Below are 23,615 nucleotides of genomic sequence, written 5' to 3'. Positions count from 1 at the left end.
CAGTTCTCGACCGAAGGTCTCAGTAGATTGAGTGGGTGGAAGTCATTCGGTCGAGTTGCCGTTCCACTATTCGCATTGCGTTGGATGCTAAGCAATGCTGCTTCAAAGAAAAGTGATGGGGAGGGTGTTTCACACCCGGAAAGCATCTGGGACCCTGTGGTATCGAGTTTCAAGCAAGCCGCAATGGCATAAATGGCGTAAAGAACCGGTTGCGGCAGCAAGGTAGAGAGTGATTCGTTATGGCTGCAGTCGTACAATGGTTTGTAGATGATAGGCCAGACAGGATGAATAAACGAGAAGTAAGCATCCAAAAGACGGTTCGAAACATCCCAGCCCACAACAACATGGTCACCCGTTGCTGCATGGGAGCCTTGGGTCGGCGGCAACGTTGAAGCCCTCAGTGATAGCGGTGACCTATTTAGACTATCGCTGATATTGGCTTGAAAGGCCGTTGTCCCTGCGTCGTCGCCACCGTACGTTTGCTCGTGAGGCAACTGAGCTGAGTGCTCCAAGCCTGCATCGACGTCCGGGCTGCGCTCTTGCAACAGGGAATGCTGAGCATCGCGTTTCTGTCTACGCAGAGTCAGCAACGCACGTGGTGGCCTTGCAGTAGGCAAACTATCAGGCCTTGCGAGCTGAGCCTACAATTTATTTCTCTTAGAAAGCCCATAATCGCATTCTCTTCCGCTGATCTGACATTGCCGGCACACTGGGACTGCTCCATTACACTGTAGTCACAAAGGTCAGCGGCATCACGCCAAAAGGAGAACTACTTGGTGTTCTTGGAGTGACTCCCATACTTTCGTTTTTCGTTTGCTGCAAGGCAAACAGGCTTGCGAAGTTCGTTTGCGTGAGCGAGCGCTCGTCATGTGGAGGGGGGCCAAGGCCACCAAAGCGCCACTCAACAATTGACCCCGGTTTATCCAATTCACTGACTAAATGTAGATCTGCGTTACAGCATGGCTTGACCTCAAGAGTTGAAAGACGACCCGAATGGCGATGATGAAACTCGGCGTGTGGGAGAAGAGAAAAGACCGAGCAAGCCTACATCATGATAAAGGAATACGGGCGTTGAACAGATATCCGCTGGAATACCCGATGGGATACCCGATGAGGCTCCCACAAAATACCCGACAAAATACCCGCGCCCCGCTTTCGTTTCGTCTCTCTCCCGAAGGCATTCCAGCCAATGCAAGCTTACTGTGGCTTGCTCTCAGCCTACAGTACGCTGATCGGGGCCATCAATTAACATTAAAAGAGTAGCGAGGGAAATGTAACGAACTTGAACGAAATGACTCCCCTAGGCCAGTTCGGGCGGCACAAAAGACCGTTGGCATTATTTATTGCCAATGGAACCCAGACATAATCGACAGATGTTCAGTTGGTAAACCAACTCTCTCAATTCAACATCACTATGGCTTCCATGGACACGACAAGGCCAGCACACTGTTCTCGGGACGGCTGGGAATGGACGAAACAACAAGGCTTGAGGCAAGGAGTGCCTTCAATCGGCGTTATTCACCCACCGACGAGACTGCCCGCCACAACCGTCGTGTTCGACGTGATTGTTGCAGGCGCTGGATACACTGGCCTCACGGCGGCCAGGGATGCAGCACTCGCGGGTACGGGCTACATTTCCCATTGAATCTCAACGTCGATAGGTATTAACACGTTGGTCAGGTCTGAAAGTTCTCATCCTTGAGGCTCGGGACCGCATTGGTGGTCGCTCCTGGTCATCCAACATAGACGGCTACCCATTCGAAATGGGAGGAACCTGGGTACACTGGGGCCAACCCCATGTATGGCGAGAGATCTCGCGTTACAACATGAGAGACGAACTCGAAATCTCTCAGTCTTACGATGGGGGCGTCAACCACTTTACTTTGGCTTCGAGGGATGGTAACAAGTCCATGAGCCACCCTGAGGAGGTAAGTCTGGATGATATAAAACCAGGACTACATTTGCCTAATCTGTCGCGCACAGGATGCGCTTATGGAGTCCGCCTTGGACAAATTTGCAAACGTGGATGGCAACTCGGGTCGAGTAATCATGCCTTATCCACACAATGCCGGTTACAATCCGGAAGTGTGGAAATATGACAAATTGACGTGCAGAGACAGGATAGATCAGATCGCGGGCACTTTGACTGCGGATGAGCTGTGCGGCCTAGAAGGATATCTGCTCATGACCAGTGGAAGCACCATTGAAACCATGTCCTTCTTCGAATTTTTACACTGGTGGGCATTGTGCGGCCATACCTATCGAGGATGTTTCGAATATCTGATCAAATACAAGTTCCGCGGAGGTCAGTCCAGCTTCGCCCGCAAATTCTGGGACGAAGCTGTGAGCACTGGAAACCTCTCCTACGCCTTCAACACGCCAGCTGCGCAAATCATCGACCACGGCTTGGAGGTGGAGGTGGTCTCCAAGGGAGGCCAGATGTTTCGCGCTAGACGCCTGTTATCTGCGATACCTCTCAACGTTTTGGGCACCGTCGGTTTCACACCCGAGCTGGATGCCGAAAGGACTGCGGCCATCAAGATCGGCCACCTCAATCAGTGTGTCAAGGTTCACGCGGAGATCCTGAACAAGGAGTTGCGGACCTGGTCTGGAATTGATTACACGACATCTAAGCTAGTGTATGCATTTGGCGACGGGACAACTCCTGCAGGAAATACGCACATTGTCGCTTTTGGGGCCATGCGCAACCATCTACAGCCAGAGGAAGATATTCAAGAGACTCTAAAATCAGTCACAGCGTTGACATCCATGGACGTCGACAGACTTGTCTTCCATAACTGGCACAAGGACGAATACGCCAAAGGCGCATGGTTTTTCCCAGGGCGCGGGTTTATCTCTAGCTATCATACTGCTCTGCGAGCCCGCCATGGCTCCATCATCTTCGCGAACTCGGACTGGGCGGTGGGATGGAGGAGCTTCATAGATGGCGCCATCGAAGAAGGGACCAGGGCTGCATTGGAAGTCATTCAGGAATTGCGAAAGGGGAAGTCGAATCTCTAGGAGTGCCTGTTTACCAAACTCTCCGAAATGCCATTGCAGCCTACCTTGCGGCTGGGGATGAGAACAGCTGGGACTTTACAGCTCATTGAGACTTGTGTTTGACAAACTGTGCAAAAATCTAATCTTCAATCATACAAGTTCCCCAGGAGTGTCTCAATCAACTCATATCATTTCCTATTAATCAGCAAAGTAGCTGTCGAGAAGCCTTAGCGTTGACGGGTCAATTGTTTCCGCAGCAGAGCCATCAGCACCCAAAATCTGTCGACGTTCAAAGTCTGGGCTTTTTAAAGCTCCTAGAATGGAACAGCATTGATCATAGCAATCAACAAGAAGGGATCAAGTCAGCCAGAATCCATCCTTCCGAACCCCCATGGAAATGAATAGATGTAGTATATTGGTTCTATCGAAGTTTTGGCAGCTTGTCTTGAAATTTAACCTCACACTGGTGATTGGAGTGCTGCCCCCGGCGTGAAACTTTCGTCGCTTGAATTACTGAGCCTCTTCAGCAAGCCATTCTACCACGCGCCTCAACAACTCCAGCCCATCCTGTGCGTCGGCGCAGTGGTTCTTCATATGCTCGATCTCCGTTGGAGTCAGGTTCTCGATGTACGTCGTGTCATCGTCGTCCAGAATCTTCCTCGAGAAGACCCCGTCGATTTCCGGATGTGCCTGGAAGGAGAGGATTGTATTGGAACGGGAAACCAGGACTTCGTTGTTTTCGGCCAGTTGAATGAAATTGGGAGGAGCACTTTCGACCTCTCGCACATGGAATTGAGATGCTGCCTGGTTGTTTCCGTCAGTACGGTTGCAAAGTGGAGCATCTCGCACGGCCATACTCACATAGCTGGCTTTACTGGCCAACCTGGGAAAGAAGTTGCAACCTTCTTTCGTCAAGTTGATCCTAACAAGACCGGCCTGGTGATCCGGCAGTATGTCAGCAATTCAACGTCACGCAGGGAGGGGAGGTGCAACGTACGATGGGGCCGGCCGGGATGTTTCTCGCCTTTCCGCCCAGAGCTTGGGCGATGATTTGGTGACCGAAGCATATGCCCAGCATCTTCTTCTCTGGATATCTTTGGGCCGTATCCCTGACAAAGTCCATCTGCCGTAGAATCCACGGCTCGGGAGCAAGGGAATTCCCTTTGCCGCCGCTGAGAATGATCAAATCGTAATCATTCGGGTCGGGATAGTCGCCACGGATGATGGGGTCAAAGAAACCGACTAGGGCATGCGGTGCTACCACTGCAAACGCATCCACGAAGGCTTGCTTGACCTCGGGCCAGAAGGTCGTGTGTGGTGGATGGTTGACTAGGACCGCAACTCGAAGTTCCTGAATCGAGCCCATCAGGGTTTCTGGAGGCTGAGGTGCTAGACAGTTGGGTCAACGATTCTGACGGGGTTTGCTTCCTTGGGTATCGGCCGACGAGCCCTTTTTATACCTACAAAAGCGCAAGAGACAATCCAAAGGAGAGAAGACGCATTGTGAGGACAGAAGAGAAAGTGAGGGTCCCCAGTGGGGCCATCAGGCGGTATCCGCTACATAATCTCGGTACCCGCTGGCATATCCGATTGTATACCCGATGACACCAACGACAACGCAGGGTTTCCCGCTGCTCTGTCCTTGGTGCAAAGTCGCTCGCGGGAACGAATACTCCGAATCAAAAGCAACGCTGTCCGTTTTAAGAACGCATGCAATCTTCAGAAAAAGAAATGACTGCCTCTGTTCGGTTGTTTTGCCGGTAGCATGAGTCATACCGCTCTCTTCGGCATGGACCCTGAAGTTGAGAACTCGTACTAGTACATTAGACGGCGAATGCGGCGCATCTGGCAGCGATCATAAAGTTCCTAGAGAGCAGACCCTGATACCACCACCAACTGAAAATACCATATACTATATGAGACTATGAAGTGACAATTGTCTGTGTTTATCAATACTATATAGTGTATAGTGCCACCAACAGATTTTTTTTGCAACTCGACACCTCATCTTTTGTGTGACTACTAGACTATGACCGAGGACATCCAACTCGTGACCTTTTTGCGGATTCGTGAGCTCATCCCCAAAGGAAATTCAACCTTGCCAGGCCTTTTTTGCGTACCGCCGGTGGTTCAGGATGTGCCTCGTAAATTGCTAGAAGATCAGCAATCTGGACTTCTGCCAAAGGTATTATTTTCGTTTTCATCACGAACTTGTGTCCAAAGTACAAGACCAATACCAGGGGGACATTTAGATAGGCCGCCACGAAGACCTCCGCATCCCAATGTCCTTTGATAAATGTAGTATAGCCACCGGTCAGTAAGATTAGCAATTGCATAGCCAAGGCATACCAGCTGAGATAGGGCTGAAATGGCGATGCCCAGGGTAGGCGGTCGTGACGATCGATGTTTTGTTTCTTCATGGCATAAAACAGGCGGAGAAATGTCGTAGTAATAATGATCCAATTGACCAGAGTGGCGATGGCCACCAAGTCGAGGAGCCAGCCGAAGACGACACTTGCGCTCCGAGAAAGCGTCATGTATCCCAATCCCATGAAGAGGCCGAAAAGGCCCACTGCGACGTAAGGAATACCGAAACGATTGACACGTCGAAATATTTGAGGGGCATTCTCATGCAGAGCAAGCCCGTAAAGGACCCTGGAGCCTCCCAACAAGCCAGAATTCCCAGCAGACCATGCCGAAGTCAGGACGACGGCGTTGATGATCGACGGTACGACCTTGATTCCGGCACGTCGCGCGGCGATGACAAATGGAGACTGTGAAGCGTTCCCGTTTGAGTGCAGCAAATCCGGATCGTTTGAGGGGACCACTAGCCCGACCATGAAGATGGTCAGGACGTAGAAGAGAAGAACTCTGGCGAAGATCCTCTTGGCGGCCATCGGAATCGCTCTTCTTGGGTGTCTCGTCTCCGCAGCAGCGAGACTGATGGATTCAATGCTGGCATAGGCATAGAGTGCGTTGGTAAAGGTGGTCCAGAAGCCTGCAAATCGGCCGGTTGCTCCCGGGATTCCCAGAAATTGCACAAAAGGGCCAGGTTCCCTCCAGTAGCGGAAGCCAATGGACTCGCCGGATGGTCCACCTCCACAAGTGATGACGAGAGCTAGAATGTTGATGCCGATGATCAATGCGATCTTGAGAAGAGCGAATGCGAACTCCAGCTCTCCGTACACTCGGACAAAGACAAGGGTGGAAATAAGCATGATACTGCCGAACACCGTGATCCAAACCGCGGGGTTGAGGGAGGACCAAAACTCCACGAGAACGGCGGCAGCGACCAGCTCGGCTGGAATGGCGACGAGGTATGAATACACCATGTTCCAACCCTGGGCGAAAGAGGCACTGCGGTCGAAGAAGTATTCGCTGTACCGCACGTAGCCACCACTCAGAGGAAGCAATGCTCCCATTTCCCCGACAGCCATGACAACAGCACAGGCAACCGAACCAGTAATCGAATAGCCCAGGAACGTTCCCAGAGGCCCTGCCTTTGCCAGTGCTTGTCCTAGGCCAAGGAAAAGCCCAGTGCCGATTGTACCCGCAAGAGCTATCATCTGGATATGTCGTTGTTTGAGACCCTGTCGGACATATTTGAGTTCTTCAAAGTTCTCAACAGCCCTACTTTCTGTGAATGCAGCATGTTCGCAATGTGACGGCGAACCACTGATAGCAGGTATTTTCTCTCCCATGTCGACAACCACGATCTCTTGTCCCCGTACCATGGTGTTGTTGGATAGAGAAGGTTGCAGGTTCGTTGAGGAATACTGATTATGGCCTGTTCACACTATTCAACTTGCTGGTCAAGAGCAAGAATTATATTCATCCCTGGACAAGGAAATGGGTTGTTTTCAACATGCAGAGTGAATCCTGGTCATCCGCATCCATCGGGTATCTGTGCCCGTGCAATATATGATACCCGGCACCTTTGGAAGCCTTTTCCCCTCCGGCTCACAATAGCCGACAGAGATCTGCAGATGCCCTCGTCGCCTTTGACCCTGACAATATGCCATACCGCTGATGGTGACTTTTCTCATACAGAATCAATGCACAAACTTTTAACGATTCAACTAAATTGTTCTTACTATTTTACTATAAAGGAAAACTATTTTCTTGTATCTTGACTTAAACTTATTTACTAGAATCTTTTGCGGATTATTTTAATTGGTTTAACTTGCAATCGGCGTCTTAGCGCTTCGTCACGAGAAGAGTTTTGATTGGACACTCCAAATAGCGCGTTTTTAGGTGCTAAGGCAAACAAGAGTCTGAGAATCTGAGACAATGGCGTACTGTATTGTATTTCATTTCGACTTTTCCAACCTCCCACTCACCTCTCACTGTACCACGCATGAGTTGTGCCAGCAACGTGGCTGGTTGCGCTTCAACATCGTCCTGCATGGGACGCCGTACAGCACACCCATATGTCTGTATCCACCGTACTGCCCACCAGCATCAATCATGCTCCGCAAGAACGGGCGGCCTGTGTCGTGTGAGCCTTGCCGCTTGGCGAAGGTTCGATGCGATCATGCGATGCCTACCTGTCGTAGATGTGCGAAGCGAAACATGGCAGACGAAGTAGGCTCCACTGCGCCCCTGGGCCTGAACCTGAAGGCGCGCGACCATTTCTTGCTAATGGCATGAGGGACAGTGCTATTATCATCCAGCTCCCATGACCCACAGGAGGAACAGGAGCTCCGGACTCGGATCTACAAGGACTCGAGACCAAGACAACCCAGTTTCGCATCAGAGAACCCATGGGACCCGAAGAGAGTCCCTCGTGGCTCAAGCAGCGCCCATGGTGCCTGAACTGCCGAGTGATGCTGGCAATACGAGCTCTTATCCCAGTACTGGCCGGGACAGCCACAGCGTGATCGAGACAGGCTTTCTCGGATCCACCAGTTTCTTGTCCGTGTTCGCCGACGACGGTACCGAGAATATCAGTTCCCCCGGCCTCCCAATTCCCATAGGTCCAGGGCGAGCTCGATCACAAGCTTACCAACGCGGTCTTACCCCAAAACTTCACCTGGTGGAGATGTTGCGTTCCTCATTTGACAAGTACGAGACACTTGTAACCGACTACTACAAGCGCAGCTTCTTCACGGTCATCCCTGGCCCACTGATCCTTCCTTCACTGTCGCGGATGAGGTCCTTTCTGGAGTGTCCAGACCCTGAGAATGCTGCAGGGAACGGACTCCGGGTGCGCAAGGCCGATGCAGACCACCACCTCGCTGGGAAAATCACCAGGAACAGCGAAGGGCCGTTACACATAAGCTCGTCCACCACGCTGGAGGACTTTCTTGAGCTTTACACGGGTCGACACTGTCGATGGGAAACGATCGGCGTCATTCTTGCCCTCGCTGGAACCGCGGCCGTTTTATCTCCGAGGCAGACCACTTCCGAGTCGTCCGGCAAAGGTTCTGCAGAAGGCAAGGCGCTTGCGGCCGACTTGCTCGCAGCGAGCGACGTATGCATAAGTATCTGCGAGCAGCATCGGGGCCTGAGCGACATATTCATCTGGCTACGTTACTCAAATGCCGGCCTCGCGGCCCACATACTCGGTGACATGGGTAAGTGGCCTCGTTGAGCACTCTCACACGCGCCCGGCCAGGAGTCGCCCGCGGCTAACAACACCGGATTGCATCTTAGATAATCACCTCTATCGTCGCTTTGGTGAGTTCGTGTGTGACCTCTTTGCGTTGGGTTTCCATCGCCAGAGAAGCGTCGAGTCCGGAGTGCCATTTTACCTTTCCGAGACCCGCAAGAGGATCTTCGCCGCAGCATGTCGACGAGACAAGAATCTTGCCACCTTTCTCGGACGCCCTCCCCATATCCACCGCTCCTACTGTGACGTGAGCCTTCCTCGAGACCTGGATGATGAAAGTGTTGCCCTATCCGGAAATGCGCTAAACACGGCTCTTGACAGTGTGGACGCCGCGGGCTGGAGCCAGGTGGCTTTGCCCGAAAAAAAGCTGCGGCCTGCGACTGTGATCAGACTCCGGCACCACACTGCTGTGTTGCGTGAAAGAGTGCTGGAGCTCTGTCTCGGCCAAAAGTCGGATCGAGTGGTCGAGGATGCAAGGTACGTGACGAGCCTCAGTCCAGCCCGACCTGCATGTAGGAACTGACAGTGCTGAAGCACCTTGATCGACGAGTCTCACCGGATGTGGGTCTCCATTCCCTCCGAGTTCCGCTACGAACCTGACTGTTGGGGTCGACTTCCACCCACAGCGTGCATGGTCGTGCTGACCGTGTACCTCGAATACCTCTACAGTGTCTTCCAACTGCGACGTATCCTCTGCCAAGCCAACTACAGCCGACAGGGGGATCTCTTTCAGGTCTGCGTGCAGATGCTGTCGGCGGTTCTTGACCTGGTGAACCATTCTGGCGGGAGGGACGCCATCTTGGGCCGCTACTATCGAATTTTCCTCTTCTACGCCCTGCCTTGCGCCGGGATCTTGGCACGCGAGCTCCGGGACTGCGCAGCCTCCGGTCGAAGCCTGTCCGCCACGGTGTCCCGGTCGGAGATCATCCGGAAGCTCAGCGTCATCGTCTCCTGGCTGGAGAATGCAGACGTCGACCCGGGGGGAGAGCGCGGGGCGTGCGTCGAGGTGACGAGAGTGGTCGGTCGTTTGTTGGATGAGGCGCTGAATACCGGAACGAGTGGACCGTCGCGCGCGGAAACAGCCCCGCACAACGCGGCCCTCGTCGGCAACCAAGTTCGCGGCAGTGAGCGCAATTTTCAAGCTCAAAACGATTGGCCAAGTGGGCCGTTCTCGTCGTCGATCCCGGATTTCAATCCGCGAGCCGAGAGTTGGCTTTTTGACCACGGAATGACTGAAGAGTACTTCTCCTGGCTAGACAGACTCGACTCCGAGGGAGCATTCCCCGGGCTGGACTACGACCTGGATTCGACCTTGTGAAGCAAGTTTGATGTCGATATTGATGGCCATCTGCGCGGTGGAAGAGATCGTCATGCTCACCGAGCCGTTCGCGCGTGACAACTTGGACACAGCTAAACATAAGTCTGTCGAATTCTAACACAGCACATTGCATGTACGAGTAGATGTTACATGGGCTAGACTTGGGAATATTGTTTGGAGTACATTGGGAAGAGCAGTTCTAGGTCATACCTATGTATTTCACTGACGGACTCGATACAGATGTGATCAATGCTCATGAAGACAACATTGTCCCTCTTCCTTAGTACCAAGTGGACCATACTGAACCTTTCAATCAGGGATCATTTTCAATTTCGGAATTCAATCCACGATGCCAACACCTTTGCCAAGCTAGTATTCTGACCGTCACCGACAATGCTTGACTGCATCACTTTCATTTCCTTGCTCTCTTTCTGCCGCCATTGTGCACGGTCAAGCTCTCACTGACGCTGCGCGAACGAATTTCAAGCACGGTACGCCTGGTGGTCGTCGTGGTGCGGACTCGACGTCGGCTACGATGGTGATGTACAGTCGCAGAACCGATTATCTCAACGTCCGTCCCCTGATCTTCATTTACAACACCGTGCACGTCTGTATTGGAATCTTGAGACGAGCTTGTGATATCTGCTTGGTTTTGAAGAGCTCCAGGGAGGTAATAATCACCAGTCAGATCAATTTCAATTGGACATGTGGTAGGTGTTGTGACTGGGTCTGTTTGTGCAGGCTCATTTGTTCTACCTGTATCCACAGAGATGTCCTCGGCGACCTTTTCAAAAAAAGGCTGATGCCTCTTTCGTCGTACTTGAGATTTAGCGGTGATCTGATCAACGATCATAAGGTCCATGGAACTTCCAGAGGACTTGGAATTCACCATGTCTTGGGTAGTAGTGTTGACTGAAGTGGATTGAAGCTGGGATTTCGTCAAACGAAATACTGTCCGAATGTCGATATTCTTTCCTGCTCGTTTCTGGTCAGTCGTATCCTTGGGCAACTCCATGGCTGATTGATCAGCTGGTTGCAGTGCTGTAGTAGTCAGGGGTCCTGCGCAGGTTGCCTCTCGATTAGATTTCACGATGACATCCTTTTTGAAGAGTTGTGGAGTCGGATCTTTCTCCGCATATTCCAAGAGTTCCTTGGTGAATTCATCACTGGTTTCCTTTTCAATCGTGTTCCGCTCAGTACATATCGAGGATTGTGTATGGTCGTTGTAGGTTGTAGACTCGTTAAGCGATGGAGTGGTTATGTCTCCCTGGAGTGGTACAGCTGGTATTTGCAACCCAAGGGATTCCGAGATTGCGACCTCAGTATGCCCCGTCTTGTTGTCAACATTTTCCACTTCTATTAGCTCTGCTTTAACGCTTTCATTCGATGTTGTGTCCTGGGCAGCTCCCACACTGATATCAGAAGGTTGACATTCGGTTGACAGCTGGGCATCAACAAGACTCTGTAATATCTCATCGGATAGATCAAGAGTATTGAACGTAGTATAGAGACTGTTCGTCTCTACTTGTGGCTTTCGAGCGGGAATCTCCACCGTAATCCTTCTCTTTGTTAGAGATAATGATGCTTTAGGCATGTGACCCCTGACAGTAGAGCTTTCGGACAGAGTCGTTCCATATAAGCCTTCTACGAAAGCATCGTAGTCTGGTCCTGAAGGGCCTTTGTCGAGGTTCATAACCTTGAAATTCCTGATCAATTTATGGGCTACGACTTCTCTATACTTTGGGGTTACATCTTGAAGAGCCTATATGAGTTAGAATGTTTCATCATCCGTTGATCAACAAGTACTGACTCTTCCAATAATTATGCCTGACTCATGAGAGAGCCCCTCGAGACTTCGCATCAATTCGTACAGTCTTGAAGCCGCGGTATTGTCTAGGATTCCAACTGTCTTGCACTCGACTGAACCCCAGGTGAGAAACTATGTGAAGTTAGTATTGATATCAAGTCCCGGAGAGTAGAAAGCCTGACTTCGCCGTAGCCCACATAACCTCCAGGTAAGTTTAAACCATATTCATCGCAAAGATTGGGAACCAGCCAGATGGCTTTTCGCGCTCCATACCGACATTCTTGTTCTTCTTCTAGGACATTGAAGTCCACAATATAAATCTGAAGTGGTACGTCGCGGCTGTCGCTGACTAGCTTAAGTGCTCGGCGAGCGCTCTCAGTCCATGATAGAAACGGCGAGAGAAAGGTTTTATCCACATGCAAGTGTTGATTAGCAAGTTGAAGAAATGCGCTCTTATCTGTTGGTGGTCTCGAGATGGGTGTATCGGGGTTCAGAAACTCTCGTGCTCTGAGATTGTGAGCGGGATCACCAGCTCTCCAAAGTAGTCGTGGCCTCGAATGTGCACTGTTTCCCTTGTTGTTGAAATGAATCCTTAATTGCGGATTTATTCTTGTTGCTGAATTTTCGAAATCGTTAAGGTGATCGATATGAAGATAAGGGTCGTGGTTGTCGGCTTCTGGCTCCGGCTGATAGGAACCTTCAGATTCTGACGAAATTGTTGAAGCAGTCTCGCTGGGGGATACTGAACAAGTAAAGGGTGTTGTTGTTTCACCTCTCATTGATGAGCGCCTGACTGAGGCTTCTGCAGAGGATGGTGTAGTAACTCGTGTCCTCTTCGAGATTGTACATCTTCCACGTCTATCGTCTAGGACATCAATACTGTCGTCTGTGGAGTCGGTTTCCCAATCATTGGTATTTGCCAATGAACGGCTCTCTTGTACATGATCAGCAGCGCTTATCTCATTATCCTTACGCTTTAGATGAACTTTAACGTCGCCAGCTGCAATCTCGATGTCGGATATCAATTTGCGGAACTTTTTGAGGATGGCAGATTGTGTCAGTGATTGGATGTCGTTAAAAACCCCTCCACGATTAGTTCTCTTCATGTCGGCAATCTGAGACACTATTGTAGTCGCCTTTAGCCCGCGAGGAAATCCCTCTCGCCGAAGACGGTCTTTGTAGATATTATTGAATAGAGAACGCATTTCCCTAGACGAGATGTCATAGAATTTGTGCAAGACCGCTAGAAGCTCACGGTCCTCTGAAGTCCAAACATGCTTAGTGGTGTGCGAATTGCCCATACCATGACCGAGACGTCGACTCATGTTGTCAACCTTGAGGAGTCAGCTATGGGACAGCCTGAATAAGGGCGTGATAGACTTTGGATGGTGTAGAAGATAAGACAACGATGGAGAGTTGAAATAATTCTGGATAGAAACTGCCTCTCAACGAGAGAAAATCAGGATTCACCAGGAAGTGAGGTTGATATGAAGGCTGTCGTGAGAATTGAACGTCGATTAGCTTGTGAAAGGCAACAAGTATCGTAAGGTCTAACAGCAGCGTGATGCATGATGTCCTTGAGTAAAGTGAGTTGAGTTGAGTATTGAACAGAAAAAGAATTTCCATCATTGCTGGTATCTTCAACGACACCCCAAGCTCCAGTGAAAGGGCTTTTTAGATGTTCTCTGCCCGGTCTTGACATGAGAGTAACGATGAGATCTTCCAGTACACATTGATTGACGTCCATGTGCCTTGAGTTGTCTCTCATTATCGCTGTCCACCTCCCATCATTGCGCCTCGACGATGCCATGGTGCTGATTCGCAAGTGATTTGCTATCCCGTGCGAGCCCTTGAGACCTATGATTTCCATCTTGTCTGCGTTGATTCGCGGTCGGAAGATAGTGAAGCTTGCCACAATAGGGTGGTGTTTGCCGGAGCAGCTAGATGATTGTTTGATCCAAAGAGATCCGCATTCCCCGACCAAGTTTCGCAGACAAACTTGACAACGGGTTTGACTTCACACTGTATTGTCTTCATCCTGAACAACCGATTGCTGTCATTATCGACGTCCCGTGTTGTACTGTGGTGGCCGGATCAAGCTTCCGCCATTCCGAAGTCGCTGGTTTGGTGTTCAATAAAGGAAAGAGCGACTCACTGATCGTGGCTTCGGTTTATGTCCTTCTTCATACTTCATGCATCTTCCTCTTCTCCTCCGGTCTCCCTTAAAAATCTCACGAGGAAAAGATCTGTCTTAGAAATCTCCGAGTACTTGAACAAAATGTCACTCAGCCAACCTGCCCACATGGCCTTTGAGCCTTCGAAGCATCTCACCTTTGAGCCTCCACAGAGAATCTGGACTATGGAAGAGATTGGTATGACAGACAAGGGCGTCTCTCCAAATGCAGTTTCAGAACCCTTTTCCCTCTTTAATGAGGAAGCAGTCCAACAAATGAGAACCGAAGTCTTGAGTGAACCCGTCTGGAAGAATTGTCAGTACAAGAGCAATATTGCCCAATGCCAGCTGAGAGGCTTTGCTCCAGAGTAAGTATCTCACTGACCACCGAGTATTCTCAATGCTGACCTCGACAGATATGCTCCGTTCGTCTATGACGTCTGGCGTAGCCCCGAAGTTCTATCGATCGTCTCAAAGATTGCTGGTGTCGACCTCGTACCTGTCATGGACTTTGAAATTGCACACATGAATATATCCATCAAGAGCAAGGAGCAACAAGAGGCAGCCAAGCAGGCTCTACAAGAGAAAGAGCATCGTGATGCAGACGAGGGCGTATCCGACTGTCCATTCGAGGACGACACCCCAATTGTCGACTGGCATACCGACAGCTATCCTTTCGTCTGTGTCACCATGCTTAGTGACTGTACCAACATGATCGGAGGAGAGACCGCCTTGCGCAGAGGTGATGGGGAGATCATGAAGGTTCGAGGACCTGGAATGGTATGACAATAGTCTAGACATCGCGCATTACAAGCACTAACATCATTGCAAGGGTCATGCTGTTGTTCTCCAAGGCCGATATATCGAGCATCAAGCCTTGAGAGCCCTCGGTGGCACGGAGCGTATCACCATGGTGACTTCCTTCAGGCCCAAGTCAGCCTTCATCAAAGATGACACTGTCCTTACAACTGTCCGCTCCGTCTCTAATCTGTCAGAGCTTTACTCTCAGTATGCCGAATACCGGCTCGAGATGCTGGAAGAGCGCATCCGAGCTCAACTCAAAGAGATTCGTGACCGCAAGCGTGCTCGTCGTGGATTCAATACCACCAAAGCCAAGGCATTCATCAAGGAGCAGAAGAATTTCCTGGATTCAATGCTTCGAGAAATGGTCGACGAGGACCTGGTCACTGTTGGTTACACTGACGATTCACATCTCCTAAGTGATGAGCTCAAGCTTGAAGGCCAAGAGAAGGCGCTTTATCACGCGAACGGTGCAGCCTAGCTGGAGCTTACTGTATGACCACCGTCGTCACGAATTTGACTGCTTTGAGAAAGCATAATTGTTTTGATTGCTGAACATTATGTGCCAGGGGTCGGATTAGGGGTGGACACAAAATGTTTTGTTCTCTATGCAGATATCTTTCTTTTTGCCGAGCTTTGTACGATACTAGGTCAAGGGTCCAGGTCTCACATCACGTGCATATATGGACGTGAAAGATGTCTTCAATTGTTAGACAGATAGATAGATATCGAACACGTTCGAAGTGTTTTACATCATCAACCGAGTAGTCTAAGCTTCAAGTGCTCATGCAATGTAGATGTAGATATAGGTGTACAAGAATTAGAGTGCTACACGCCGTCGTCACTGTCCCTCACGTCATATAGGGGTGTCACTGGATCCCCGACCTTGATAGTGATCAGAGTCGAATCCTGTGGAGATGATGGCAAAGATTTCAAACACATGTGCATGCCGAACCAAACCTTTCCGTCCTTCCGCCGTGTCTTTGCCAGGGTGGTGAATGGTTCTTGTCGTCGCTGGGCGCTTTTCTGATCGACGCAAACCATCTGACACCTCTGACAAGGACCTAAAACATCAAAGGTACTACTATTGTTCGCAGAGTCTGCGTCTTGTCCGATTCGCAAACAAGTCCACCCGTCCTCGACGTAGGGGGACTCGCACTGTCCGCCGATGAGTTGCTCGGCGACGACGATGTTTCCTCGGAACGAATCGGCAGCCACGGCTTTGCCGACGCCACTACCACCGCCGCCGCCGCCGTTGTTTTGTTTGATCTGTTCGTTCAGTCTATTCACACTGGACCGCGAGACCAGAAGGATTGGACTCTCGTTGGCCAGGGCGATGGACCTTCCTGGCTCGGTGGCCTGGTGGCCGCGGGTCGAACCTGGGACGCGGACCTGTGCGTGCCTCGTCGTGCCCGTGGTGGGGAACCTCGCCAGCGTACAGGGGACGCCGAGGGCGGTGGTGAAGAAGTCGGAGACTTGGGGGCTTGTGTAGACTCGGACGTCGACTTGGTCGCCGCACACGGTCGAGGATTTGTCGGCCGTGGCGTCGCAGGGGGCGGAGAGGGAGGTGAGGTGGCGCGGTGATTCGTCGAGATTCAGTTCCAGAACGAGAGATGTTGCTGGTGATAAGGACGATATTGATGAGGCCGTGTCGGAAATGTATGACACCCTCAATACGCGGCTGTCGAGATCGATCTCGGGTCGCAAGAGGGCCATGCGAGGAAAACGTTTCTGGCTCAATGCGGCGTTGGTGCCTTGGTGAACGAGGCACCATTCACGATCCCACGCTAGACCCCGGGCGCCAACTTTCCACGGCGTGTCGGGTGGGATCTTGTACGCCGCGCAACTCTTGATCGGGAACACTGATAGGCTTTCGACCACGAATGACTCCGTTGGACGTTCTAATCGTAAGTTGGTGGCAGGGAGACGAAGCTGTGAGATGACGGCGGCGGGGGGCCCGGTGTCGACGTAAAACTCCTTGATGAAACCGACAAACGTCGCGACGTCTGCGGGACTGCTCATGGCGCCGAAACTGACACGGATGGCACCCGTGGGTTTGCCGTTGATGATGTCGTTGTCACCTCCACACCGCTGCCCGGCGGCGTAGTTTTGGCGCATTTCGTCGGCCGAGAGACCCAGGTGAGTCGCCACACCTCCTGGGTTGCAGAGTCCGCCTGTGCGGAATTGGATGTTTCGGACGATTGCGAGTTTTTCGACCTCGTTGGTGCTGACGATCTCGCCTTTGTTGTCCTTCAGATTGAAGGCAACCACCGGACCTTGATTGCCTTTTTCGGCTATATCGTCGCCGGAATACAAGACACAAACCTGTGCGCCGTTTCTGTGCCGGAGGTCGCGCAGATGACGCCGGAGCATTGATGCGAGAGACTTGGCGTGCCTCGAGACGTTGGCCATGCCGCCATACAGTCTTTTGTGCACGCCCAAGGCCAAGTCTAATGCGACGATGTTATGGAACGGTAGGGTGCCGTCCTCGAGTCGAGTGTGCAGGGATGATTCCCTCTTTGCGTGCCAGGTTTCCCCGATCATGGTCACCATGTCAACCGTACCGCCACCAAAGTATTTTCGTTGCAGCAAGATATCCCCTGATCGTTTTCGGACGATTAGAGCGCCGACGTCGGGGAAGCCAAAGATTTTGTAGAAGCTGACGGCGGTAAAGTCAGGAGCCGTTGAACCATCTGATAGATCTAGAGCGGCCGTGGATACTAGCGCCGCTGCGTCGAGAAGAGAATAAACGGGTGAATTCTGTGAGATGCGCAGTCTCTGTATCTTCTCCAACCATCGCATAGGTAGTCGTCGTCCTGTCATGTTGGATTGGGCAGGATAACCAAATAACAATGGTGTTTGATCATCGCCCTGGCTTGTCTGTTCCAGGCTAGCGAGCCATTGTTCAACTTCATCATCGTCTCTGAGACAGTGGCTTCTTTGAGAAGCCAACTCTCTGACGCCCACCATACTGGTGTGGGATTCTGCGTGGTATCGGTAATGGAAGCCATCGTTCCCATCCCGAAAGGCGTCGGCCACAAGCTTGACTGCAGCCGTGGCATTAGCCACAAAGATCACGTCAAAGTCGTCCGGGCTTGCGTTGAAGAACCGTAAGACGCTCAGACGTACGTCGTCAATTCGACGCGACGATAATTGAGACGAGGCTGATGCGGAATGGGGGTTTCCGAAGATATTGCAGGTGAGTTCTTTGGAATACGCCTCGATAAGGCTCTTAGCATATAGCGTGGTGCCAGCATGGTCGAGATAGGTTGTATGTGAGAGATTGGGATACTCTTGATTCCGAATCTCGTCAATATTAGTTATGACGCCCGTATCTGGGTCGATTGTCGCCACATGTTGAGCGTCTTTCGATCCTGCGCTGTATCTCGTCGATGTATCGTGGTCCATTAGGGTGGCCAATCCTGCAATATCCCGCGATCCTGAGATGAAAACGCAAATTTGGCACCCATGGATATCCTGTAGTGATTTGTGAACGAGGTCAGAGTGCCCTTTGGCTTATATCAACTAAGATTCATGTACGAGTACGTGGGAATTGCTCGAAAGAGAGAAACAACTAATGTACGACAGGCGAATGGCGCGGCTTGTAATGATAAAGATGGGGGGGGTTTCATTCCCTCTACATCGGCCTTCTCCGACGAGGGAGAAACGATGCGTGATTGGAGGAATGCCAACTCATCGTACAAAGTCGTACTCGTACTCGTATCCGTATGTCGTTCCCCCATTCTTTGCTTTCACTGTCCCTGGATGTCAGCCATCGTGACGGGAATTTGAGTGCGAATTCTTACCGATGAACCACCCAGGTCACTCCGTCCTATTCCTCTCACGTTCCCGTTTCCCCTTCGATGTCGGGTTTCCCCAGGCACCCTGGCCAACGGATTCGATCATCAAGGAGTCGATGAGACGGCGAGCCTCGTCCGCCACCATCAGAGGCCGCTCGGGAAAACAGGTGGCTCGATAGCGTGAAGCAATTCTGTGACCCACCGGCGGCAGTGTGGATTTGTCGGAACAATGACTTGCTCACCAAGTGTCAGGATTCGAGCTCGTCCAGCTCTACGACGAACGAGAGTTCGGAGGAGAACTCGGTCGACGTCCCACTGCCGCCGCGGTCGAGGGTCTGTAGACCCGTGGTGCGCTTGATGCTTGAATCGCCGAGAGAATTTCGCTCCGTCAATTCCAGACAATCCAAGATCTTAGAATAGCACTCGGCGGCTACATGAACTGTGCCAATTCTCTATAAGTCATTACGGAGATATCATTGTCAGTGAAAGAAGTCGAGACTCGGTCAGCAGCGAAATGAAGTCGTCCTTCAAAAATTCTCAGGCATTCGTATTCAATCTTATCAAGTTCTTCGAGATATCTGTGCTAAAATGACCCAACTCTTGCCGAGAATTCCATAACTCAACCATCAATCGAGCACGAGCCGAGAAAAGTCGCTGGGCCGCTAATACATATTTACGCAATGTCGCAAAAGGACAAGAATTGTCAACACATTGCACCGCCAATCTAAAGAAATTCGTTAGTCCAACATCCTATTTCTTCACTCCTGGCCCCGATGCGCCGCACACAGGAGACTATTCGAAGTCTTGGTCGTTCGTAGTCTAGACGTAGTACCGACGTCGACTGCTGCTTCTTCTTGATCCAGACCGAGAATGGCCCCGTCTGCTGCTGTGTCTCGATGATCTTCTGACTTCCTTCACAACCACATTCCTTTGATGCCGGTGAAGAAAGAGGGCGAGGATAAATGTCCAAAAGAAGTTGATAGTATTGATGATGCCCAATGCCCAAGATGCCTTCAAAAGAGAGCAATTTTTATTGAGGTGAACAGCCCATGACGAACCGCTGTTGCGGCCATAGTATCCAAATGGTCCAAGATTGATATAGATTGAGCCACTTGAGAAATTATTGCAGTTCACGTTGCCGATGCCTCGGAGTTCATAGTCCGCAGCGATGAAGGCGCCGACGAAGCATAGATCGATGAATGCGACAAACATGGCCGAGCGCCGGGTAGACCCGAGACGCAGTAGGGTAGCGACAGCCCAAGCGCAGGCTAAGACGGAGACAATGAAAAGGACGAGGATGAAGGACGGAGTTAGTTGGTTATTGTCATTGAAACCATCGACAAACCATGCCTGCAAGGTGGTTAGTGATTCTTGTTTCATCAAGAAATGCCATCAGCGCAGACGCACCAACATCCCAATGATGGGAATCAGAGTAACAATCTCGAAAATTCTCGCGAGGGAGAAGAGTAACCCTCCAAGCATCGTGCCGACAGCCTCGTACGGGCTATTGGAACTGACGGCGTAGATTGTTGCTCAGGCTTCGGTGGTGCCGTCCGTGCGTGCGGTGAGATGGGATGATGGTCACTGCTCGACGATGGTCCGCAACGTGACAGGTTCAATGCGGGGTTACACAGATCGATTCGTTCGATACCTCGACACGATCTCACCCACGTTGTGCGAGGAATGCTATTCGTATGAAATAGAAAGATGAAAAAGAAACTTGGAAAATCTTTCCAGCCTACCAATGTGACTATATACGGATCAAGAGGGAGAAGTAATACACAAGATCTTGAGAGATAGGCGAGGATAGCAAGCAAAGAAGGAGGCTGGGGACATGGAGTTGTTAGTGGGATGATTTTGGATGTGGCTGGTTTCGTCCGAAGAGAAAGCCGGGCATTTTGCACATGGTTGACGCATCCTCCGGCTAACCATTTAGGCGTTGAATGTACGTACAAGGACCATGGCAGTGGCGCCCAACAAGCTTGGAGAGGCCCCTAGCTTAGTGACCCTGGTAAGCCTCATGGTCCCCGATAGCCGCCTGGTGACCGACCCGAGAGTCCGTAGCAAGGCTGGCGAGGCTCCGGAGACAATTGGCTGATTCTCGCGCTGCCTGGCTTAGCCTTGAATTTAGTGGCCGAATTGCGAGGCTAACTACTCCGTACTCCGTAAGGGAAAGTCTAGCGCCTCGAACCTTGTGATTTTTCGGTCAACGTCCTTCATTCCCAGGTTCGCTTCCTCTTGTTCAAATCGACTTGCTGTACATAAAAAATTTGTTGAAGCGCTGCAAAGGTACCACGCAGCATTATTCATTCACGTGAACAGACTTCTACGTCTGTTTGAGATCTTCCGATCCTTCATTCCGCCATTTGGGAGTTCATTCGACTTTCTAGCGAGACATCCCACATGATCCAAGACGGGCGGCTCCAGCTTTTTGGTCATTCATCAGTCTCTGTTCCCAGCAACCTCTTGTCTCCCGAACACAAGCGCTTAACCTGTGCTCCAATTTCCACATCTAGATCCTGAATGGCAGAGGCAAACGAACATCATGGAGACCTACCGCCCGCTCGGCATACCCTCTCGATTCATTCTGATCGTGAGGCCTTAGAACTTGACCATGCTCAAGCGAATGGCTTCCCCCCTCTAACGACGGTCGTTACAAATCAAAGTACTCCCCGAGCCTTGCGTTGGTGGCGGAGACACATCTCGTTGGGTGTCCCACATGTCAAGTGCCGAGATCATTTGGGTAAGAACAGAGGCGGGGGCGATAAACTCCTCCTGGCCTGGGACATCATGACCTGGCTAATCTTCTACCTAGCCAACGAAAGAACCTTTTTGGGTTATCTTCGGACAGGGCAGGCTTTCGCGATGCTAGGTGTGATCATTGCCCAAGTCATGCGTCTTCAACACAGCATTACTCCTGATCCAGTCTTGGGTTACTTCGCCGTCAGTGTGCCCTTGTCATCTGCATGTCACGCGTCAGCAATTGCCGTATCACTTCTGGGAGCCATTCGCTTCTTTCGGTATCAGAAGGAAATGGCTCGGGGCTATGCTGTATGTGGTGGATGGGAGATCAAAACTGTTGGCACACTGGCCACCATGGTATGTCTATCACCTGTGATATTGACTGCCTTTGCTCTTCTAACGCTTTTAGGTAATATTATCTATGATCTGCCTTGTACTAGCTATCACAATCGAAAAGGGATAATCCCCAATTTTCATGCAGAGGAAACTCCATCCGTCACTCTCACACGGCCGCCGGCCTAGCAGGAATAGCAGGATGGACGAGCAGCGGCTTCCACTTGAGGACTAGCCTAGCATGCAGTCCAGAACCGCAAAGTCCGTCTAGCTGCTGTTCAGCCGACCACGGAGATCCGTGCCAACATGCAATGAGTCAGCAAACTTGATGATTGCATAATTGATGCTATCTGGCTGCTGTAGGCGAGAGACTTATCAGCGCCCTTTTTCCGTGCAGGCCTTGTTGGTTTACAAGTCGGATCGAGAATGCACCTGATTTGACGGCAGAGTGACAAAATCTTTGATCTCCCGGATCACATTCGCATCATCTGACGATAAAAGGCACAGCATCAGACAAAGGAACCCAAACTCTGAAGCCCGGATGTTCCCTAGTGACTGGCCTCCAAGGTCGTATTGTGCTCTATCACAACGAACCGTTTGTGGGGAGTTTCCTCATGGGATCGTCCATATGTCTATGCGGCATCATTCCTCCAGGTATTCACCAGTCACAGACGCCAAAAAATCAATAATTACATGCGGCCATCTGGCCATCTTTCTGCATGAATCTCTGTCGGCCTGGTTAGGAGTGTGATCATCCTGTGATCCCGAAGTCTGCCTTGATCGGCCTCGAACCGAAAGGCCTGACCTAATGGTAACCCCCGGAAAAGGCGCCTATGTTAGCTAGTCACGTGATTATATCGTCGTTCTCTTGCACGATCTCAACAACATCCGCGAATCCCCTCTTTCAACACGATAACGGCCTTTTGCAGAGTGAAGATGCTCTGTGCCACTCGCATGGAGAAAAGCAAGTTACTGTTCATGAAGAGTAACAGGGAATTCCGCTTGTGTGATGACGAATTCGTCCCAGAAGGATCGAGCATCTATCTGTTGTACAAGAGTCAGAATCAAATATCACTGTCCAGGGAGTTGCTGAACAGGCTGTAATATTTGCTATCTTCTTGATGTAAAACTCCAAGTCTTTCAGCCCTACTCTAAGTTGAGATGCCAACCTTGTCCCGAAATTTGATATTGTGGATCCTATCTCAGCACGCAGATTTGGCGGTGTAGGCCATGCCCACACCACAAGACGCATTCTCAAGACTTTCGCTGGAGAGCTACCTCGCCTTCGAGGATTCAAGATGTAATCTACAGCACAGGAGGCGTGAAGTGTGGGATATTCTTTCCTCTTTCGATGGATGGAGGTTTGCGATTGAATTCAGGCCTGCGGACTGGGATAAAGTGACCGAGGTCCAGCGCAATTCCGCCCTCACCATACCCGGGGACTTGGAGGGCACCATGCTTTATAGAGGTTGCCACGACGTTGCAGCCTGGCAAGCCCTCAACAAGGCTTTGCCATCCAGCGTGCGTGCCAGGATGTTCGGTGAAAAGCTGAAGCGTCGTTTCGTTAGGCGGTTCCAAGAGTTCGACGGTCTACGAAATGCCGGCCAGGGAGGGAATGGGGCGCGACGTAAACTGGAGGATATCGTACGGGAATTACGATATCTTCCAAGGATTGCCAAAAAGGATCTCATGCAACGACGTGAAGGCAAAGCAACTACCATCGTCGTCCTTATCAAGGCCTTGCGGGATGTCTGCGGGAGCCAGGTCAGCATACCGTCACTGCCAGGGAGTAGTCTTTATCACCAACTGATCCACAACGTTGATTCTGACCAGGACATGTTTGTTCTCGATGCAATCCGGGCTGTCAACTTCAATGATCCATCGTGGGCGATGACCACTGACGAGGTCCGTGAGGTGACCCAAATACTGCAACGCATCGAAGCCGCTCTCCGGTCCATCACCGCCCCGTCGCTCTATACCGCCACGGTCCGAGACATCACGAATGCCGTTCAAGCAAAGGCTCCCCGCAG

General features: G+C 51.1%; 6 protein-coding genes across 6 annotated transcripts; 2 read left to right on the top strand and 4 right to left on the bottom strand.

Moving 5' to 3' along the window:
- Window positions 1–3,191: 3,191 nt before the first annotated feature.
- PV06_06185 (uncharacterized protein) lies at window positions 3,192–4,456 on the bottom strand. The gene is made up of 3 exons (XM_016407269.1): window positions 3,998–4,456; window positions 3,862–3,936; window positions 3,192–3,804 (listed from the first exon to the last, which is right to left on the bottom strand). Exons 1-3 carry the CDS (start codon window positions 4,364–4,366, stop codon window positions 3,511–3,513), a joined length of 738 nt encoding a protein of 245 aa, XP_016262873.1. The 5' UTR covers window positions 4,367–4,456; the 3' UTR covers window positions 3,192–3,510.
- A 619-nt stretch (window positions 4,457–5,075) lies between these two features.
- Window positions 5,076–6,734, bottom strand: PV06_06184 (uncharacterized protein; the record flags this gene model as incomplete). Its single annotated transcript, XM_016407268.1, has 1 exon — window positions 5,076–6,734. One exon carries the CDS (start codon window positions 6,732–6,734, stop codon window positions 5,076–5,078), a length of 1,659 nt encoding a protein of 552 aa, XP_016262872.1.
- Window positions 6,735–7,678: 944 nt separating this feature from the next.
- PV06_06183 (uncharacterized protein) lies at window positions 7,679–9,929 on the top strand (the record flags this gene model as incomplete). Its single annotated transcript, XM_016407267.1, has 3 exons — window positions 7,679–8,576; window positions 8,656–9,088; window positions 9,146–9,929. The coding sequence occupies 3 exons, from the start codon at window positions 7,679–7,681 to the stop codon at window positions 9,927–9,929; spliced, it is 2,115 nt and encodes a 704-aa protein (XP_016262871.1).
- Window positions 9,930–15,518: 5,589 nt separating this feature from the next.
- Window positions 15,519–18,160, bottom strand: PV06_06182 (uncharacterized protein). Its single transcript, XM_016407266.1, has one exon. It carries the CDS (start codon window positions 18,116–18,118, stop codon window positions 15,539–15,541), a length of 2,580 nt encoding a protein of 859 aa, XP_016262870.1. The 5' UTR covers window positions 18,119–18,160; the 3' UTR covers window positions 15,519–15,538.
- A 598-nt stretch (window positions 18,161–18,758) lies between these two features.
- On the bottom strand, window positions 18,759–19,992 carry PV06_06181 (uncharacterized protein; the record flags this gene model as incomplete). Its single annotated transcript, XM_016407265.1, has 3 exons — window positions 18,759–18,949; window positions 19,569–19,860; window positions 19,918–19,992. 3 exons carry the CDS (start codon window positions 19,990–19,992, stop codon window positions 18,759–18,761), a joined length of 558 nt encoding a protein of 185 aa, XP_016262869.1.
- Window positions 19,993–20,777: 785 nt separating this feature from the next.
- On the top strand, window positions 20,778–21,807 carry PV06_06180 (uncharacterized protein). The gene is made up of 3 exons (XM_016407264.1): window positions 20,778–21,253; window positions 21,326–21,609; window positions 21,662–21,807. Exons 1-3 carry the CDS (start codon window positions 21,034–21,036, stop codon window positions 21,713–21,715), a joined length of 558 nt encoding a protein of 185 aa, XP_016262868.1. The 5' UTR covers window positions 20,778–21,033; the 3' UTR covers window positions 21,716–21,807.
- The last annotated feature ends 1,808 nt before the right edge of the window (window positions 21,808–23,615 follow it).

The sequence above is a fragment of the Exophiala oligosperma genome, assembly GCF_000835515.1.
Source record: "Exophiala oligosperma strain CBS 72588 unplaced genomic scaffold supercont1.5, whole genome shotgun sequence".
In the NCBI taxonomy this organism is placed as follows: domain Eukaryota; kingdom Fungi; phylum Ascomycota; class Eurotiomycetes; order Chaetothyriales; family Herpotrichiellaceae; genus Exophiala; species Exophiala oligosperma.
The sequence above is the reverse complement of the archived record's forward strand: the minus strand, read 5'-3'. Positions and strand labels throughout refer to the sequence as shown.

Bases quoted from the DNA above. Each gene is read 5' to 3' on its own strand.
- PV06_06180 (XM_016407264.1), top strand. From the start codon at position 21,034: ATGGCAGAGGCAAACGAACATCATGGAGACCTACCGCCCGCTCGGCAT. The intron at 21,254-21,325 runs GTAAGAACAGAG...TCTTCTACCTAG, and splicing joins CAAGTGCCGAGATCATTTGG to CCAACGAAAGAACCTTTTTG. The intron at 21,610-21,661 runs GTATGTCTATCA...TAACGCTTTTAG, and splicing joins TTGGCACACTGGCCACCATG to GTAATATTATCTATGATCTG.
- PV06_06185 (XM_016407269.1), bottom strand. From the start codon at position 4,366: ATGGGCTCGATTCAGGAACTTCGAGTTGCGGTCCTAGTCAACCATCCA. The intron at 3,937-3,997 runs GTACGTTGCACC...CCGGATCACCAG, and splicing joins ACATCCCGGCCGGCCCCATC to GCCGGTCTTGTTAGGATCAA. The intron at 3,805-3,861 runs GTGAGTATGGCC...GGAAACAACCAG, and splicing joins TGGCCAGTAAAGCCAGCTAT to GCAGCATCTCAATTCCATGT.
- PV06_06182 (XM_016407266.1), bottom strand. From the start codon at position 18,118: ATGGACCACGATACATCGACGAGATACAGCGCAGGATCGAAAGACGCT.